This window comes from Podarcis filfolensis (genome assembly GCF_964270895.1).
Source record: "Podarcis filfolensis genome assembly, chromosome: 8".
In the NCBI taxonomy this organism is placed as follows: Eukaryota; Metazoa; Chordata; class Lepidosauria; order Squamata; family Lacertidae; genus Podarcis; species Podarcis filfolensis.
Window position 1 is genome coordinate 40,395,387 of NC_139611.1, and position 15,349 is coordinate 40,410,735.

A 15,349-nucleotide genomic window follows, 5' to 3' on the forward strand; every position below is an offset into this window, starting at 1 on the left:
AAGCAGGGGTGCCAGTTAACAGATGGGGAAGAGAGAGAGAATGCTATAGGATGCAGAGGGGAAAGGAGACACTAAGAAGCAAACAATTAAAATGTGATAAAAATGTTTTTCTATTAGCTGTGCAGTCCTCTTGAAATAATGAAAAGGATCCTCAGTGATTTGTGTAGCCATATTATAACTGGTCAAATAAGCACATCAAGGTTTTGATTGGATTTGGTTGCATATATATCCTTCTCAGTGTTGCTGTGCATGGGATGTCTAAGTTGTCTCCTATCAGGCACTGACCAGTTTGAGGCCTGCTTACCTTGTAAAGGTTAAAAGTATTGTTTGTGATCTGCCGAGTCACTGGTTGGAAGCAATTTAGAAAAGGAAAGAGGAAGTCTTATGCTATCTGTTCTGTGGAGATTTTAGGAGATTGGCTATTATACTCAAGGATTCCAGTTGTTTAAAGCTCTTGCTAATTCTGGAAAGAGGCTGTGAGAGATAACAGTCTAGGGGATTTCCTGTCCTCTGGAACAAGATACTTTCAGCCCATCTACAGCAGTGTCCCTAGATTTATTTTCATTCTATGAAAATCCTAGTTATCTTCTGCCAATTGATAATGGAGTCATCAGGTGTGACCTGCTTTAAGAAGCAAGGAAACTTGCTTAGTTGAAAATTATATTTCCCCTCAATCTTAGGGCTCAGTTTTGAAGATAGCAATGTTTTCTGATATCAGCATAATCAATTAAATAATTGCATTTCTATTTATCTAGCTCCTGTGCAAGAGTGTTGTATTTTGTGTTCCAGTATTTAGTTTCTTGATTTTAAAGGAAGGAGTGCTCACTTAAAGTTGAGTGTGTGTTTGTGCATTTAATTTGGGTCTTTCAGGAGCCATGAGATGCTTGTCTGTTTTTTCTCTGGATGCCTAAATATATTTGTTTACAGTGAGCCACTGCTTGGGCTGGACTAAAACTTCTGGTAAAGAAGTTGCTTTAGATAATGCTTATGTTATTCACATTGTAAGCCACACAAAACTTTTGCTCTATAAGACTCACTTTTTCCCTCCTAAAAAGTAAGGGGAAATGTGTGTGTGTCTTATGGAGCGAATGCAGGCTGCGCAGCTATCCCAGAAGCCAGAACAGTAAGAGGGATTGCTGCTTTCACTGCGCAGCGATCCCTCTTGCTGTTCTGGCTTCTGAGATTCAGAATATTTTTTCTTGTTTTCCTCCTCCAAAAACTAGGTGCGTTTTTGCAAACGCACCTAGTTTTCCTCCAAAAACTAGGTCTGGTGCATCTTATAGAGCGAAAAATATGGTAGTTGGCACAGATGTGTCCAGCATAAGTTCAATGCAGCATTTGATGTGGTTATACCATCTTTTTCATCTTTTTCTATTCAGTCTTCAATCATCGTATGTGTTAAAACTGAACTGGGACATGCTCTACTGTCTACTCCCTATTCGTTGATGCTTCTCTAACATATTCTGGCATTACTAAAGCATATTTAGGCTTGTCAGGACTAGGTTTTTATTCTACCGAGCATGGAAAAAGTAATAGGAGTGAAACCTCCATGGAAAACAGAAGTGTTTACCAGTAAGCCATGTGATGTGCGTGACAGTGGTTGTTCCACTTTTCTCATAGAGTGTAAGCAAGTATGATTTTGTTGACTTATACCTTCTTATTTGGACAGTGTACAATAAGAACTTTATTTTCTACATATACTTTTGATTACATATTTATTGGTCCTGAAACTTTAATTGCATAGAAATACTTGTGTCATGCCTCCTGTAACAAGTTAGCACTTGAATAAGAGAGTATTGAAATGGCCACATTAATTTTAACTGCTTAAAATGACCGCATTAATTTTGGGGAAGGTGGAGTGGGAGCTATGGAGAAGATAACTCTTCTGGCAAGGAGGAAATTCGAATGCTCCTGAAGAAGAAAAGAAATCACATTCATTGAAATTTGCACACTCAAAGCTGAGGAGAATGGGGGAAGGAGGAGACTTAAGGGAGGGAATGGAATAGCAAATCACTTTGTCAGGTCCTGCCTTGGGGCTCAGGGAGAATGGTGTTCATGCTCGGCCACTCATTCAGACTTGAAGGCTGCTGCTGCTTATGCCATAGGTCTGTTTGTTGTACTAAAAATAAAGCTTCCCATTAAGCCATCACAAGCCTTCTGAAATATAAATATGGGCCTTATGAACAACTATGTAGCCCACAGTGACCTCTCAAAATCGAGTGCTCCAGATGGAAACTGTTGGTAGATGTTCAGTGAAGTAAACCCTTTCCCCCAGAATTTGTGAGTGGCAGCACTTACCCATTGCTATTGCAGTGCACACGTGCGTGTGTGTGTTGATTTGTCTTGTTATAGTGCTGTAAGTCTGTATGTGGAATGGCAGATTTAGTTATACTGTATTCTGATTTTTTTATCTCAAGTGGCTGATCTGGCAAACTCTTCAGACTCTACCAGAATGTTAGCTCCATCCGATACAGTACCATGAGATTAGCACTCCCCTTTAAAATGAATGATTGGGGGGGGAGGGCTGGCTTTGAAAAGCCAGGCAGAGCAGGGCCTACTTTTGGAAGTAGGAATACCACCACAAGACTGAGGGAATTAACAGTACCACTCTGTTCTGCCTTGATCAGACCACACCTGGAATACCGTGTCCAGTTCTGGGCACCACAATTTAAGAAGGATGTTGACAAGCTGGAATGTGTGCAGAGGAGGGCAACTAAGATGATCAAGGGTCTGGAAACAAAGCTTTATGAGGAATGGTTGAAGGAGCTGGGTATATTTAGCCTGGAAAAGAGGAGACTGAGAGGAGATATGATAGCCACCTTCAAATATCTGAAGGACTATCACATGGAAAATGAAGCAAGCTTGTTTCCTCCTGTTCTGGGGAGGGACGGGACTCAAACCAATGGCTTCAAGTTGCAAGAAAGGAGATTCCAACTAAACATGAGAAATAACTTTCTGACAGTAACAGCTATTTGTCATTGGAACACTCGCCCCCAGGAGGTTGTGGAGTCTCCTTCATTAGAGGTTCTTTGTGTACCATCCTGCTGCTCCTCTCTTCTTTTCATCCCAACTATGGCTGAAGCAAGACAAGTGAAATGTGTGAGAGAGCCTTCTCCCTGGCTATACCTAAATTGTGTTACTCTTTTCTATGGGAGGCCCAGTCGACCTTGTTACTGCCTGTCTCCTGGCATCTTGCTAAGATGCTTTTATTTAGACAGGCTTTTAATCTGCTTGTTTAGAAATTTGTAATGCTAACCCTGACCCTGCTGTTTTTAATATTTACTACTTGTCACAATTGTCTCTTTTCATTGATATTTATTAAGATGTGGTATGTTTTGTTTTCAAATTTGTAAGCCACCTTGTGTACTGTTTTTAACAGGGATATAAATTTTCTAAAATAAAAACAATGAACCCTAGGACTTACTTTGCAGGAAGTTAGACAAAGGCATCTTCAGTATCTTGACACTGTCAGGAGCAAAGGTTTGAAAGGGAAGCTGCTGTTAGCAAATATAGCAAATATCTTCAGAACGAATGAATTTCAGTTGCAATTTTTTCCCCTATCTCTGTTTTCACAGAAAAGCAGGGTCCTGAAAGGAAGAGGATTAAAAAGGAGCCCGCAACTCGGAAGCCCAGCCTGCTGTTCGGAATGGGACTTCCAGGAATCCGTGCAGGTTATCCGCTCTCTGAGCGCCAGCAGGTTGCCCTTCTTATGCAGATGACAGCAGAAGAGTCTGCAAACAGTCCAGGTGTGGACAGTATAATTTGTGTTTAAGGTAGAATTAGGCCCTTATGGTTCTCCCTCAAAGTCTGCAGTTGCTGTCTTAGTGGGGATCTCAGAAACATCCAGTTAGGTGTTCAGCATACAAAGCTTGGAGAACTCCCCCGTTTGCAGCTAGTGAATCGACTTCACTTCTTTCCTTAGATCTCAGGCCCCTTCATTCCTGAGAGGAACCACAGCTGCTTTCTACAGTATTTGCTTAATCACAGTCTTCCATTAATGTCTCCATTGTGCCTGCAGAGGCATTCCTCTGCTTGGAAAGATTAACTCTCCCATCCCCCAATCCCCCAGCCATTTCCTCTGCTTCAAGGCAAGATTGTAACTATATGGCAACAGCTCCCTCTAAAGGCTTTGGGGTTTTGGCTTTGAACTGAACTCCTCCTTCATGTGTGCTTTTCCCCACCTCTCCTGCCAGCAGTAGATACAACACCAAAGCATCCCTCTCAATCCACAGTTTGTCAGAAGGGAACTCCTAATTCTGCCTCCAAAACCAAAGATAAAGTAAACAAGAGAAATGAGCGTGGAGAGACTCGGCTGCACCGGGCAGCTATCCGAGGAGATGCCCGACGCATCAAGGAACTCATTATTGAGGGTGCAGACGTCAATGTAAAAGATTTTGCAGGTAACCACTCTATTCATTCTGAATTGACTGCTGGAGTATGTTGGGGGTGGGGTGGGGGTAGAAAAACAATACAGTTGTTTCTTGGCTGAGACGCTGAAGAAAACATTATACTAGAGCCTACATAATTAAGTTGCCCAGCTTGAACTAGGATAGGACTAGATTCATCAGAGGAGTAGGTGAGCAACCTGTAGTGGAACAGTCAGAGTAAGTTGCTGAACAGTGATCCAGCTTGGGGATGTGTTGTATTTTGTTCTGTTTTTTTGCTGTCAAGAACCTTGTGATGTTGTCACTGTTTCAAAAACACCCCCCCCCCAAAAAAAAACACAACCAAAATGTGAGCAGTGCTGTGAGGAGGCCTAACAGATTCATTGCCTTGGATCAGGGATTCTATCTATGACTTTCTCTTGCCCATTTCATGTTGGTTGCATATTTCTAGCTGTGGCAGAGCTCAGTTACCTATAAAGTTTTCACCTTCCATGCTGTATTCTCCCTCCTGATAGTTGCTGCTGTTCTGTCTTTTCTTTTTATTCTTTCCTCTTTTCAACTGCAGTGTTGTAGCCTCTGTTGTCCTAGCTTCAGCCACTGTGATACCTTCACATGCTAATGATTGTCGATCAGGTTTCCCCCCCTCATTCTTTAGGTAGTCCAAATTAATCTCTTATGTCCCATTATTTTGCCAAAAACTCCTGTTGTGCAAAATTTAACAGGTGCCAAATTGTGTTCATTGGGAGATCTAGGACTTGCTGCTTTGCTATCTTAGTATGCAATTCAGAAGATACAATAGATGCTTATTTGAAATGACCTAGCACCACCATGCAAAGGTTAAGGTTCACTGCACTTCTATAATGAGCAGCAAGTGCCTTGTCCTGAGCCTTGTAATAGTTAGTACTGGTTTCTGATCAAGACACATACTAATTATAAGCCATTTATGCATCTAGATAACACTCATTCAGTAACTCAGACAGAGGCTTTCTAATAGTGAAGTTGTAGAAATAACTCTTTTGGGGGAACTTTTAAGGATTATTTTATTTGGAAATCAACCTGTTAGCATCATTTATTCATTACATTCCAGGAGGCTTCAGTTTTTTATTCATTACATTTTGGTATTCTTGTTTCTGTGGCAGCATTCTCTACCTACCACCTGATGCTGCAAAGCCACCAGAAAGCCAAGCAGACCTGTTTGTGGCATTGCAGCTATTTGTTAATATTCCAGACACTAAGGTTCAGGTGAGAACAGGAATTCTGTGAAAAATAACATTGACCATCTTTCTACATCAAAAGATGGTCCCTCCCTCATGCCCCTTTATTAAACTTCTGTTCTTTCCTTATTTCTAGTGGGGAGCTGGATGTATATATTATGTTGCCAGACAAAAGAGCCTGGATGGGCTAAATACCAGGCAAGAGTCAAGCTTCTGATGTCTTTACACTAATGCAGGGCTGGCGGGTGGTTCTACAGGCAAGCCTCTGTGCTGCCAGCCAGCATAATCAATGGAGGCACTGCTGTGTGACATAGTTACTGATCTGAAATAGGCCATCCATGTTATGTGTAAGTTTTGTATATGTATTTGCAGGTTGGACGGCTTTGCATGAGGCATGCAACAGGGGTTACTATGACGTTGCAAAACAGTTGCTTGCTGCAGGTGCCGAGGTCAACACCAAGGGCTTGGATGATGACACTCCGCTGCATGATGCAGCCAGCAATGGGCACTACAAGGTCAGTTCTTGCCAGATTTGAATAGTCAGCTGTTACACAGGCCCAAATGATCTCTCCCTGTGGCCACCATCAGGCTCTTCAGCTCTTTACTGTGTACTTTTTAGTTTATTCTTCCCTTCTACTATTGAAAACTTGTGGTTGAGGATAAGTTGCAGCCTTTGCCTTCTTCCATTTACCTCCAATAATGCAAGTCTTCTATAATGTCTTTGCCACCTTCCTGATGTGTCCAGTGTCCTTATTTCTAGGTGTTTGAAGTGTAGCTACCCTGTTCAGTCCCAGAGAAACAAGAGAGACAAACTGGGTAAGGTGATAATGTATGTAAGGGTATTCCCTTATACTGAGACAGGCCAATGTCTATATCTAGCTGCTTATCACCTACCGTGAGTGACAAGGGCCTTCTACATGATCTCCTTTGCAATAAGGGAGGCAAGGAATTCAACTAAGGATCTTATACTTGTAGAGCATATTCTCTACCACTTAGCTTTAGCTCATATTTCTCTGATCAATGTGCTAGACTTTAAGCTACTTTACCACTAGCTGATAGTGAGCTGGTTTGTCAGCCTTTTGGATAATCTTCATTTCTGCTCCTTTGTCCATTATAGATGCAACTTAATGAGACTTTGTTTATGTCTAGGTGGTGAAACTGTTGTTACATTATGGAGGAAATCCTCACCAGCTTAACAGGAGGGGAGAGACACCATTAAAAGTAGCAAATTCCCCCACAATGGTCAATCTGCTCCTGGGGAAAGCCACATATCCTTCCAGTGAAGAGAGCTCCACAGGTAAGAGGTGGGAAGTGGCAGAAGGGTGTGGTGCAAATAACCTGTACCTCCATGCATAAGGAGACCTTCAGAGGGCTGTATTGTGCCAGGAGCACACCCTGAAACCTTTTGCTTAGTGCCTTCAGGGCCTTTAATAATGACCTCTGCTCCCTTGAGATTTGCATATTGTTCTTTATTGTTGCATGCTTGCAACAGCCCATCATTGGAAATCAAAGACTAGGCAGCTCCCTAACAAAGACTCCAGGAAATGCTCCAGGTTAATGTGGAACTGAATGCTTTGCTGTTCTACATCCTAAGGTTGGTGGAGCAGAGGCTGAATGTGATGGCATTACTTACCATCACTTTCTCGTGATCCTGAGGAAGATCAGATTTTAGTATTTTGCTATTTTGCTTTCACTAGAATTTATTTGTGAGGTTAAGCAATCAATTTGCCTCTCACCATTGCCTGTAGTAGAGTCAAGCCCTCCCAAACATCACATGAAAAGACAGAAGCAGGCCATTTGATACTTTGCCAGACAACTTTGCAGTGTGACATATCCAGAAGTAGCACAGTTAATGCATATAATAAGTGGGGTCAGGAAGACTAAGTGTGTATCATGAATGGAGTAAGATACCCACATTTAGCACCCTCACTCAGCTGGTACCCTCTCTTCTGCCTATAACAAGCCTCAGCTATAAGATGCTCTATGATGCCTATTCGTTGCCTCCTCCCCAAGCCACATGTTCTATGCTGTAACATAATGATGCATTGTGCAGGTGGTTTTGAAGCTCAGCAGGGATGGGATTTTTTAGAAATTTGCTTGGCAAAGAGAGATGCAGAAAGGACTTGTGTCCAGCATTGCTTTGCAAGTAAAAGCTTGTAAAAGAGAGTTGTACTGTATTGTGTAGGGATGAAGAGGTGAGCCTTTGAGAAAATGCAATAAGAGGAAGTTTTTGCAGAGTGACGAGGAGTCTGTGCAAAGAAGTGCTGATTAGCCAAGAGTGTGAGGTGTAAATACTTCATTCAGATCTCACCTTCACCTTGGACTTATCAAATGCCCTTACACAAATCACTGTTTATCCTAGTGTCATCCCTTCATCTGTAGCAGAAGGAAAACAGCTGGCCTTCCTTATAGGGGCATTGTAACAGTTAGTGGTGGAGTGCACACCAAATCCCCTTAAAGCACTATATAAATACTGTGTAGTAGCTTTGAGGCCTGTATGAGGGTAAAACACTTGGATGTGGTAGGGATGGGGCTGAGCATGACCAATGCTCCTGTGTTTTTTAAAAAAAGGCAGCACCTGAGATGAGGGGAATGGATGCACCATTTGCCTGATAATAAATTGGCACTGCAGATGTCTGGCTGTGCTGCAACTTATGGAAGCAGTCCCCTTTGAAACAAATGGATATTACACCCAGCAATCGCTCTTATTGGATTTGCACCCTTTCTGCCCAGATGCTCCAAATGGATTCCTGTCATTGACTCCCCTGCGCAGCTTTGGCCTTTTATTCCAGAGGACCCAGCAGACCACCGAGTAGGTAAAGCAGCCACAGCTATGCTTTGCACATGGAAGATAGATTGTCTGTTCAGGTATTGTGAGCAGGTTTCTGTGGAGAATGATGCTCCAGCTCCAGGTGAAAGTAGGTGTCGTACCTTACTCTTTATTTGTGCTCTTGTTTTTTCAGAGAGCTCAGAAGAGGAAGATGCTCCTTCGTTTGCACCATCCAGTTCCATTGATGGCAACAACACAGACTCTGAGTTTGAGAAGGGCCTGAAACACAAGGCCAAGAACCAGGAGCCTCCCAAAGCTGTCACACCCGTGAAGGATGAATATGAGTTTGATGAGGATGATGAGCAGGACAGGGTCCCACCAGTTGATGATAAACATCTTCTGAAAAAGGATTACAGGAAAGAGACTAAAGCAAATAGTTTTATTTCCATCCCCAAGATGGAAGTAAAAACTTATACTAAAAACAGCACAATCACACCAAAGAAAGCATCCCATCGTATCCTTTCAGACACATCTGATGAAGAGGAGACCAGCCTGCCTGTGGGGACTGGGGAAAAGCTGCGGCTGACAACCCATTCTATCCTCCCCAGCAGCAAGGCTCGAGAACCTTCTAATGCCAAACAGCAGAAAGAGAAAAGCAAAGTGAAGAAGAAGCGCAAGAAGGAAGCAAAGGGCAAAGAGGTTCGGTTTGGCAAAAAAAATGACAAGTTTTGTTCCTCTGAATCAGAGAGTGAAAACCTGGAGAGTGAGGAGGATGACAGAGACTCTGTACAAAGTGCTACCTGTGTAAAGGACTCCAGATTGGTGTTAAAGGAGTCATCCTTGTTTAATTCCCTTTCTGCTTCTTCTGCCTCTTCCCATGGGAGTTTGGGGTCTCAGAAGCATAATGCTACCCTTGCAGAACAGCACTCCAAGCACTGGAGGACAGACAACTGGAAAACAGTCTCTTCTCCAGCCTGGTCAGATGTCAGTTCTTTATCGGATTCAACAAGGACGAGGCTGACCAGTGAGTCTGATTACACATCTGAGGACTCAAGCCTGGAATCATTGAAGCCCGTGAGGAAGAAGCAGGAGCCCAAGAAGCGCGCCCAACATGGAGCTGCTGTGATTGTGGAGAAGAAAAATTCATTCCATGCCAGTGTTGATGGAGCTATTCCAAAGCGAGACAAGGAGGGGAAAGTTGTAAAAAAGCATAAAACAAAACACAAACACAAAAACAAAGAGAGAGGCCAGTGTCCTGCCACCCAAGACATTAAAATAATCAAAGCCTTTTCTTTTGACTATGAGGACTCTAAGCAGAAGACCGATAAGGCTTTGATTGTGGAGACTGAATGCCCTGTTGAGAACAAGCTCAAAGTGCTTAAGCATGAGAGGGAGCACTTCAAGAAGGAAGACAAATTTCAGAAAACTAAATCTGAGGAGAAGGAGTGGCTGTTTAAAGACGATGCTGGAAAAACCTCCAAAGAGGAGAAATCCTTGAAAAAAGCCAAGGAGGCAAGTAAAGATCTCAGTAAAACTTTCAGAGAAGAAAAGAGCAGCAGATTGGAAAAAGAGAAGCCCATAAAGGAGAAATCTCCTAAAGAGGAAAAACCTCGAATACATAAGGAAGAGCGAAAGAAAAAATCTAAGGACAAACAGTTCAAGACTGATAAGAAAAATGAACTGAAGGAGGAAAAACCAGCAAAACCAGAGAAGGAGAAGGCCCTGAAAGAGGAGAAAGAGAGATGTAAAAAAGACAAAGGTTACAGGGAGGAGCCCAACTTTGAAGAGTTTAGTAATAAAAACCAGTTTTTAGAAAGCGAGGACACAAAGTTCAGCCTCTCTGATGATCAGCAAGATCGGTGGTTTTCAGATTTGTCATCAGATTCTTCTTTTGATTTCAAAGGAGAGGATAGCTGGGATTCACCAGTGGCAGACTACAGGGAAATTCAAAATGACACTGTGACAAAACTCATCATAGAAACGGTGAAGGAGGAGATAAAAGACAAGAAGCGGGATAGTAAAGCAAAAGATAAGAGGGAGTACAGCGAGAAACGTAATGAAAAAGACACTTTTCTAAAAAAGAAAGAGAGGGAATATGTTGAGCGGAACTCTGAGAAGAAAAAGGACCAAGTTGAAAAGCATAAAAGTATTTCTAGTTATCTGCCTGAAAAGAAAAGAAAGGATTCTGCTGAAAGCTTCAAAGAGAGAAAGGAAAAGGAGGCTAGTGAAATTAACAGAGAGAGAAGAGATTTGCCTGATAGCTCTAAAGATAGAAAAGAAGTTAAAATTAAACAAGAAGAATCCTACAGAGATGAATTTAAAGACTATGGCTGTGAAACATTCTTCAAAGAAAAATCTGAACCCGAATTTAGTGGGAAAAATGTGGAGAACTGGGACAGGCATCATTCAGGAAAAGAGAAGAAAGATGTGCCAGAGAAGGACAAGAAAGAGAAATTAAAAACAGAAAAGTACAAGGAGAAATTCAAAGTAGAGGACAAAGAGAGAAATGAGAAAGCTTTGCCGGAAAAAAACCAGAAGGACAAAGAATTAGATAAAGGTTTTAAAGAGAAGAAAGATACAAAGGAGAAATATAAAGATCCCCACAATAAAGATAAAGAGAGAAAGGGTTCACTAGACCAAGTTAAAGAGAAGAAAGAGAAGAACTTTTCTGGAGATAGAGAGGATTTCCACGAGAGGAGGGATGAGAAAAAAGGCCGGGAGAGGACATGGTATAACATCTTAGATATCTTCACAGATGAAAGCGAAGATGAGAAGGATGATTACAGCCTAAGTGGGTTCAAACTTGGAGAGGGCCTTGGGAGCGAAATGCATCGTATGGATAGCATGCAAGACAAAGACGATAGCATGGTAGCTGAGAGAGACCTTTATGTCCCTGACAAGCACAGGAAATACTCCTCTGATCGGCAGCATTCCACTGAGAAACAGAAAGACAAAGAGTCAAAAGAGAAGAAGAAGGACAAAGGGTTACCAGAGGGTGGAAAGGAGAAAAAAGAGAAAAGCTCCTTTGAAAAACACAAAGAGAAGAAGGACAAAGACTCAGTAGAGAAGTATAAAGACAGGAAGGAGAGAAGCTCAGTGGACTCAGCCCAAGAAAGGAAGGCAAAGCAGAAATTCCCTGAAAAGGTGGAAAAGAAACATGCTGGGGAAGAGAAGGTTAAAAACAGGCACAAGGAAAAGCTAGATAAAGAGTATACTAAGGAGAAACGGTCTTCGAAAAGCGGAGAAGCAGAAAAGAGCTTGCTGGAGAAACTGGAGGAAGAAGCCCTCAATGAATACAGAGATGACTCCAATGATAAAATAAGTGAGATTTCTTCTGATAGCTTCACAGACAGAGGGCAAGACCCCGTACTCACCAATATCTTTGAGTCTTCCAACCTTTCACTTGCAGATGCCAACGAAGAGAAATTTAAGGAGTCTTTGCCTTGCCTTCCAGATAAACTCAAGGAGAAAGAGAGGCACAGGCATTCTTCATCCTCGTCAAAAAAAAGCCATGAAAAGGAAAAAGCAAAGAAAGAGAAAGCTGAAAAGAAAGATAAAACAGATGAGTTTAAAGACTCCAGCAACAGGAAAGATTCTACTCAGTATGAGAAGGACTTTGCCATGGATGGAGAAGGCATTAGTATTTCTTATGGAACAAAAACAGAGGCTGAAGAAGAACTGGACAAAAACATGGAGTATTTGTTTCCTGAAAAAAAGGAAAAGAATGATGCTGAAAGAGAACTTCCAAAGAAGGCAGAGAAAGACAAAGCGTACAGCTCCAGCACAGTCAGCACAACCAAAGAGAAGAAGAAGAGGGACAGGCATAAAGAAAAGTGGAAAGAGGAGAGAGAGAAGCACAGAGACAAACACACTGATGGTTTCTTTAGGCACCACAAGGAGGAGCAGAAGTCTGCCAAAGACAAGGATAGCTCTCAAGTGATCACTGTTAAAGACAAATCAAAAGAGGAAACACCCAAATTTAATGACCTCAAAGTAAAGGAACGACTCAAGGAAAATCAAGAAAAGGACAAATCAGAGTGTCTTAAAATGAGCAACGGGAATGATAAAATAACCTTACCCAAAGAAGGCACCAAGAAGGACATCAGACCCAGGGAAAAGCTTTTGGGAGATGGTGACCTAATGATGACCAGCTTTGAGAGGATGTTGAGCCAAAAAGATCTTGAGATTGAAGAGCGCCACAAGAGACACAAAGAGAGAATGAAACAAATGGAGAAGATGAGGCATAGATCTGGAGACCCCAAATTAAAAGACAAAGTCAAGGCCAATGAGGATATGCGCAAAAGGAGTCTGGATTTGACTACAAAGAAACCACTAGCGCCTGACACTCAGTTAAAGGACAAGAAACTCAAAGATCTAGGCCCACTGGCTCCAGTAGTATCCCCAGATAACAAGAACCAACCTGTTGTTGGGGTGGATTCCAAGGATTGGATAGCCGGCCCCCAAATGAAGGAAATCCTACCTGCGTCTCCAAGGCCAGATCAGAACCGGCCAACAGGGGTTCCAACACCAGCATCTGTTGTTTCTTGCCCAAGCTATGAAGAGGTGATGCAGACACCAAGGACTCCATCTTGCAGCAATGAAGATTACACAGATCTGATGTTTGACTGTGCTGACTCTCAGCATTCATTGCCCATATCCACCATGTCCATGAACGCTTGTTCTCCATCTTTCTTTGACAGATATTCCAACTCTTCAAGTGGATTCCCGGAGAACCCAAGTCAGACCCCAACAAGGACTATTCCCTCCACAAATCTTCACCGTTCAATGTCTGTAGATATCAGAAGAGCAGCAGAGGAAGAGTTCAATGTTGGGGACAAATTTTTCAGGCAGCAAAGTGTCCCAGCCACTTCTAATTATGATTCTCCAGTTCAGCACTTGATGGAGGAGAAAGTATCTCTCCCCTCCGTTCCCATAGAAAAGTTCCCAAGTTTGTCCCCAGAATATTATTCACCAGACTATGGAGTCCCATCCCCTAAAGCAGAGGCATTGCATTGTGCACCAGGAACTGTGGGCAATGTTGTTCAGTCCCCTGAAAGTGTATTTTCTGGATTGCAAGCCAAATCTTCCCCTTCTCATAGAGATGAACTGCTTGCCCCTTCTGTTGAAAGTGCTCTCCCTCCAGATCTTGGCCTGCCTTTGGATGCCACAGAAGAGCAACAAGCAACTGCTTCCATTATGCCCCCAGAGTCCAGCTTTTTACCACCAATTGAAGACAATGAGTTTGGCTCTAGCATTCCGGAACAGAATAGTACTGAGTGGGAGACCACTTCAACAAGAAATCTGGATCCTCCTGTGCCTCAGAGTTTGATTGGCAATCCTTCTGATCATGCTGTCAGCTGGACAGTGGGATCAGAGCTGCTCATTAAATCTCCCCAACAGGGTCCTGATTCCCCAAAGCCTTTCTGTTCTCCAGACATCACGCATCCCACACCTGTGCCCTTCATTTCTGCAGATTCCCTACATCCCAGTTCCCCCGTTTCATACTCTCTCTCGGTGACTGAATCAAGGCTTGATACAGCAAAGGAAGATGCTGAAGAAGCAGTTCCAACAGAAATGGTGACTGCAGAACAGCAGGCTTCATATGCAGATTCCCCTGCTAGATTAGACACTTTCTTTATTAGTGGTAGTAAGCCTGTTCCAGAGGAAGCATCTGACACACCTTTGCAGCCAGCTAGCATGCCAGCAGAATCGAAAGTGGAGGCTGTTAATACTCTGGAAAACTTGGAAGAGAGCACCATTGCCCCTGTAAATCCTGAGGAACAAGCTGCATGGCCTGATCCATTTCCAAATTCAGAGGATGACTTAGACCTGGGTCCTTTCTCTTTACCAGGATTGCCACTTCAATCAAAAGATGTTCCAGAGGAAGAATTGGCAGAGTCAGCTGAAAACACTCAAGCGGCAGATCAGGAAACCACCAGTGCAGACTTTGTGGATGTTGGGGTGTCTTTGGGGGCTACAAACAAGCAGGATGATCTAACTCTTAACCAAAAGAGCATCCTTCCTGAAGAGCCAGATCTACAAGCTGATGAGCAAAAGGCCAATGAGATTTCACTAGAAGTTGTGTCAGAAGCATCAAGTGCCCCAGAACAGAAAAATATAGAAGAAGCGGAGGCTCCCCAGAATATTCAGGAGGTGACACCAGCAGATCTTGCTCAGTCAGAGACCAAGGAGGAGGAAACCAATTGTGAAGAACTCTCCTCAGCTACTCTTGCATCAGACAGTGGTTCTCAAGTTAGTTTGAGCCAAGCAATCAGAACTGAGAGCACTGATGTTCAAGACGTAGTGGTACCCGGAAGCAACAGCCAGATCCCTTCCTCTCAGACAGAGGTGCTGCAAGGGAGTACCCAGTTAGAATCTACAGAGCCACCACCCAAACCAGTCCCTGAAACCCCAAAGCCCCCCAAAATCGAAGAGATCCCACAACGGATCACCAGAAACCGAGCCCAGATGCTTGCTAATCAAAACAAACAGAATGCTGCTGCTGCTACTACTGCTACTGCTACTGCTACTGCTACTACTACTACTACAACAACTACTACTACTACTTCTGAAAAAGAGTTCCCCCCTGCTTCTGCCCCTTCAACACGAGCAAAAGGGCGTGTCTCAGAGGAGGAAGATGCCCAGGCACAACATCCGCGGAAGCGCAGGTTCCAGCGCTCCAATCAGCAGCTGCAGCAGCAAATCAACACCTCCACCCAGCAAACACGGGAAATGATCCAGCAGACACTGGCTGCAATTGTTGATGCCATCAAGTTGGAAGACATTGAACCTTACCACAGCGACAGGTCCAATCCCTATTTTGAGTACCTACAGATCAGGAAGAAAATTGAGGAGAAGCGGAAAATTCTCTGCTACATCACTCCCCAGGCACCCCAGTGTTACGCTGAGTATGTCACCTACACAGGCTCATACCTGCTGGATGGCAAACCTTTGAGCAAGCTGCACATTCCAGTGGTGAG

At 43.1% G+C, this 15,349-nt stretch overlaps 1 protein-coding gene across 4 annotated transcripts in view; it reads left to right on the forward strand.

Annotated features, from left to right (window-relative positions):
* ANKRD11 (ankyrin repeat domain containing 11) overlaps positions 1-15,349 on the forward strand; it is a 193,178-nt gene that overhangs the window by 165,616 nt on the left and 12,213 nt on the right. For 2 of the 4 annotated variants that reach the window (XM_083626179.1, XM_083626180.1), the window contains 5 exons: positions 3,576-3,746; positions 4,194-4,400; positions 5,972-6,114; positions 6,749-6,896; positions 8,563-15,344. In XM_083626179.1, the coding sequence (XP_083482305.1) occupies positions 3,576-3,746; positions 4,194-4,400; positions 5,972-6,114; positions 6,749-6,896; positions 8,563-15,344 (7,451 nt within the window). The remainder of the gene's footprint in view (positions 1-3,575; positions 3,747-4,193; positions 4,401-5,971; positions 6,115-6,748; positions 6,897-8,562; positions 15,345-15,349) is intronic. The other 2 variants (XM_083626181.1, XM_083626182.1) reach the window with 2 other exon arrangements.